Source organism: Sinocyclocheilus rhinocerous, unplaced genomic scaffold, assembly GCF_001515625.1.
Source record: "Sinocyclocheilus rhinocerous isolate Xijiao unplaced genomic scaffold, SAMN03320098_v1.1 scaffold638, whole genome shotgun sequence".
Taxonomy (NCBI): Eukaryota; Metazoa; Chordata; class Actinopteri; order Cypriniformes; family Cyprinidae; genus Sinocyclocheilus; species Sinocyclocheilus rhinocerous.
In genome coordinates this window covers 215,055-219,041 of record NW_015664206.1, presented here as the reverse complement: position 1 = coordinate 219,041, position 3,987 = coordinate 215,055, and the positions used below count along the sequence as shown (strand labels likewise).

Genomic DNA, 3,987 nt, shown 5'->3' with positions numbered 1-3,987 from the left:
GTTCAGCAATATCTTCAAAAGATTTTTGAACTTTGGCACATTTTTTTCTCTATATAGAGATGATATGTCAAGGAAATATTGTGAAATTTTGTTATGTGGAAATGTTTAAATCTTGTAGTTACAATTAACCCTGCGTTTGTGCCCTGCTCACCCCGTACATGTGAAATGCTTTTTACAGACCGTTTCCCAAACAAAAACAGTGCCGAGTTCAAACAGACGATAGAAATGAATGAACATAGCCTACCTGAAACCGTTTTCGTAACATTTGAATTTTCCGCTGTATGCAATCTCATACAGAATACAGCGCATTGAAGTGAGCGAGTTTTTTCTCATTAATAATGCGGACCGATTGAGCCTTTTAATAATGACATTGCTCTGAGACCCTCACTGTTATTACAACTCATGCGCGCCCACGCTTCAAAACACGCAACGCATGTTTTAAATCGCGGACTTAATTGCGATTCAAAAATGGATATTGCAATTCGTAATTAATGTTGGTAGGCTATATCATGCAGCCCTAGACTGAACTGTGTGAGTGTGTGTGTCATTGAAATGCAAATTTAGCTGCAGCCAAGTGACTTTGTGCGACCCACCTTGTTCCACTCTGCATCCCACAAGTGGGTCACGACCCACAGTTTGAAAAACCCTGATCTAGCACATAAAAATGTATTAATGCAGCAAGCTGCATCAAGACCAGCCTGGACTAGCTAGAAACCATGTCAACAGTTGTTATTAGCTGCACATTAATTCCGCTGAAAATCCTAAACACACTGAAGCATCCCATCAGTGATTTACCTGCATGTGTATGTGCAGGTATGGAGATGTGAGCTGGAGGTGACGTCCCGGCAGAGTTTGTCGCCGTCAGGCTGCAGTGACAGGGATCGTCAGAGACGGTGAGGACGCAAGAGCGTCTGGATGCGTTTACAGTGCCGCAGGTCCACTGTGATGAATCCAGATCACCGCGACAGGACGCAGAGTAACTGAGCACAACACCATTGACCTCAGGCCAGGACACAGGCTGAAACAGACACATAAAACCAAGAGATATTAGATGTTATGAATAATTAGTCATGTTTTAATGGAGAAAGATGCTAATTGCAGTCAGATGGTTACAAGATCAACCAGCAGGGACTAAAAGGGCCAGGATGAACAGACAAACCTTGACCCATTGATCACAGTTGTATATCATATTTTTTTTACATGCAAAAATTAGTCATTGAAATTATTTTGCATGACATTGGTTGAAAATTTATTATAAATCAAATCTCAGGGGGTGTTTCAAGTACAAAATCAAGACTTTTTGAAAGTCACACAAAGTTTTAAATATGTACTGCTAAAAACTAGAATAAATCATTTGAATTAAGTAACAGTGACTAATTATTTCCAGTCAGTATTTGTAAAACAGAATGGAAAATAAATTTGTAATTATTCTTTTTTTATTAATTGCATTAAACATATTTAATTAAAATGTTAACGGTAACAACCCTTACAATTAAGTGTTAAGTGTAAAATTAAGTGCTAAATGTGCTCTAAATTGAGGTGGGTGGTAAGTGTGGAGTGGGTGGGGTGGCAGGATGTGGTCGTGCTGTTTGTCAGATTTACGCTGACAGAGGAAACTCTCAACGAATGTTATTAAAACAGGAAGTGCCTGGAGCCACAAGCTAAATTAATCTTTCATATCTGTCATGGATCTATTTACATGTCTATATTCATGCTGTTGGTTTGTTTTTGTTCATATGGCAGGTGGAAACTTATATTAAACATTAATTAAATATGAATGTGTCATTGTTTAGTTTTAATACATTTTCCAGTAAATACATCCTGACTGTGTCATCTCAAAGGAAAGAAAAAACACAAATTAGATCATTTGACATTTCAATGACATTAAATCTCCTGTGAAATAGACCCCAGTAATCTCACATGTGTTTACTCCAGAGTTTCAGAAGAGATTTTGCTCAAACTTGGCAAGATAACAACGTCTGCGATCTCTGTCAACAGACTCATTTGTGTCTGTGTTTAATTCTCAATTCAAAGAATTTTAGCTGAGCCATCTTTATATGAAGCTGAACCAACATAACGGAGAACTACGATGCTCTTGGCATAATAAGAGGTTGCTGTTTTTCTGCTGGCTCAAGTCGTACTACCATCCTTTGAATCACATCCTCATCATGTATATTTAGAAACAATTTTCTATAGAGCATAAGCAAACCTTCCAGAGCAGGGTGAGGCGTCTCTTTCCAGCTTCTTCTGCAGGTTGGATGAGTCTCCAGAGCCGAGGAGCTGTAGACGGAGCTGAGGAAAGATCAATCCAAACTCATCTTCATCCATACAGCCACATTCAACAACACTAACAGACTCAAATCACTCAAACAGACATCTCTCTTTGTCAGCAAACTGATCGTAAAAAGAAGTGCACTTAATTGTATTGAATGTGCACTTGTAGTGTACTTCAAATCTTAAAAGTATATGTTTAAAAAAAACTGTACTTGCAGAAAATATAATATTAATAAAATGAAAAGTACTTAAAGAGTACACTTTCATGACTGCTTCTTAACACACTTAAGTATACTTTTAAAAACTACACTTTGTAATAATGTAAAATTAAAGGATTTACTTTAAAGTACATTTTAAATCATTACGTTTTAATAATCTTTTGTCTTGCTTTGAAGTACACTTGTTTTGATGTGTTGACTAACATAATAAAGCACAGGTAAAGTACTTGATGATTATCATTTTAACTGTAGTGAGTTATTTCATGTTAAAGTTAATATATTTTTAATATACTAAATTGCAAATTCATCATTAGCAATGTGTAAGTAAAATATATATTTAAATTCAAGACGTACAAATCACCTCTTAAGTTCAACTACTTTGCATTTACAAACAACATGAAATTAAGTGTCTGAAAACCTTACATTCATACAAACTTAAGTATTTTCTTTAAAAGTATATTATTACCACAGAGCACTCTTTTAAATATATGCCAGTGTAAACCTATTTTTCACAAAGTTGAACAAAATTGATATATGATCGAACCAAATATAAAATTAGACCATTAGGCCCAACTGCAATCTAATGCAATATTTCATGTTATAATATCATGTTATAGTTATTATATTTTTAATGTACTAAATTGCAAATTCATCATTAAAAATTTATAATTAAAATGATATTAAAGTATATTTTAGTATACCATAAATGCTTGTCAGTACATTCAGCAGTACACTTAACTTGTACTTAAGTGGGTCAAAAAAAGCACTCTGAAGTTCAACTAATTGCATTTAATATAAATTTAAACTAACACATTTTATTTAATTGTAAATAACATGCAATTACAGTAAGTATCTGAAAACATTACATTCCACACTTAAGTATATTATTTCCATAACAAGTACTCTTTTTCAAAGAGTTCTTCTTTTCTCAAGGGTGGTATTGCTTTGACTAATTGTTTGTTTGGTGGCATGTGAAAATGCATGCTCATTTTAAGAGTTCAAGCCTTAGTAAGCATCAAATGTCAGAGTCTCACCTTTCTCTGCTGTGGTTGTATCTATAGAGGTCCACGAGCTCCAGTGAGCGTGTGCTCGATTGTCCTGAGCCCTCAGTCTCACTGTATACTTGGATCCTGGGTGAAGGTCACATAGCTCCAACGTCTCCTTGGAAAACGCTTGTATAGTCTGGGATCGGGTCTACAGGAGAGTTTTATTAATGGTCTAATCTTATATATGGTCCAACTATATATCAGTTTTGTTAAACCTTGTGAAAAAGTAGTTCACTTTAGCATACTTTAAAAAGGAGTACTGGAATTATTATATTTTAAAAGAATGTACTGAATGTAATGTTTTCGGACAGTTAATTGCATGCTATTTACAATTACATTAAAATGTATTGCAATTATTTGATCTTAAGAGTGTTTTTTTTGTTCTTGTGTAACCCCTCTCTCCTGGGTCCTCACCGCCACACCTCGTTCTCGTTCCGAGTGGGTCTCGA

The 3,987-nt window shown here is 35.2% G+C and overlaps 1 protein-coding gene across 1 annotated transcript in view; it reads right to left on the bottom strand.

The window, feature by feature from the left end:
- LOC107729987 (interleukin-6 receptor subunit beta-like) overlaps nt 1-3,987 on the bottom strand; it is a 22,980-nt gene that overhangs the window by 8,258 nt on the left and 10,735 nt on the right. The window contains exons 6-8 of the mRNA XM_016540729.1: nt 3,527-3,686; nt 2,210-2,292; nt 796-1,018 (exon numbers count right to left, since the gene is read on the bottom strand). Of these exons, the coding sequence (XP_016396215.1) occupies nt 796-1,018; nt 2,210-2,292; nt 3,527-3,686 (466 nt within the window). The remainder of the gene's footprint in view (nt 1-795; nt 1,019-2,209; nt 2,293-3,526; nt 3,687-3,987) is intronic.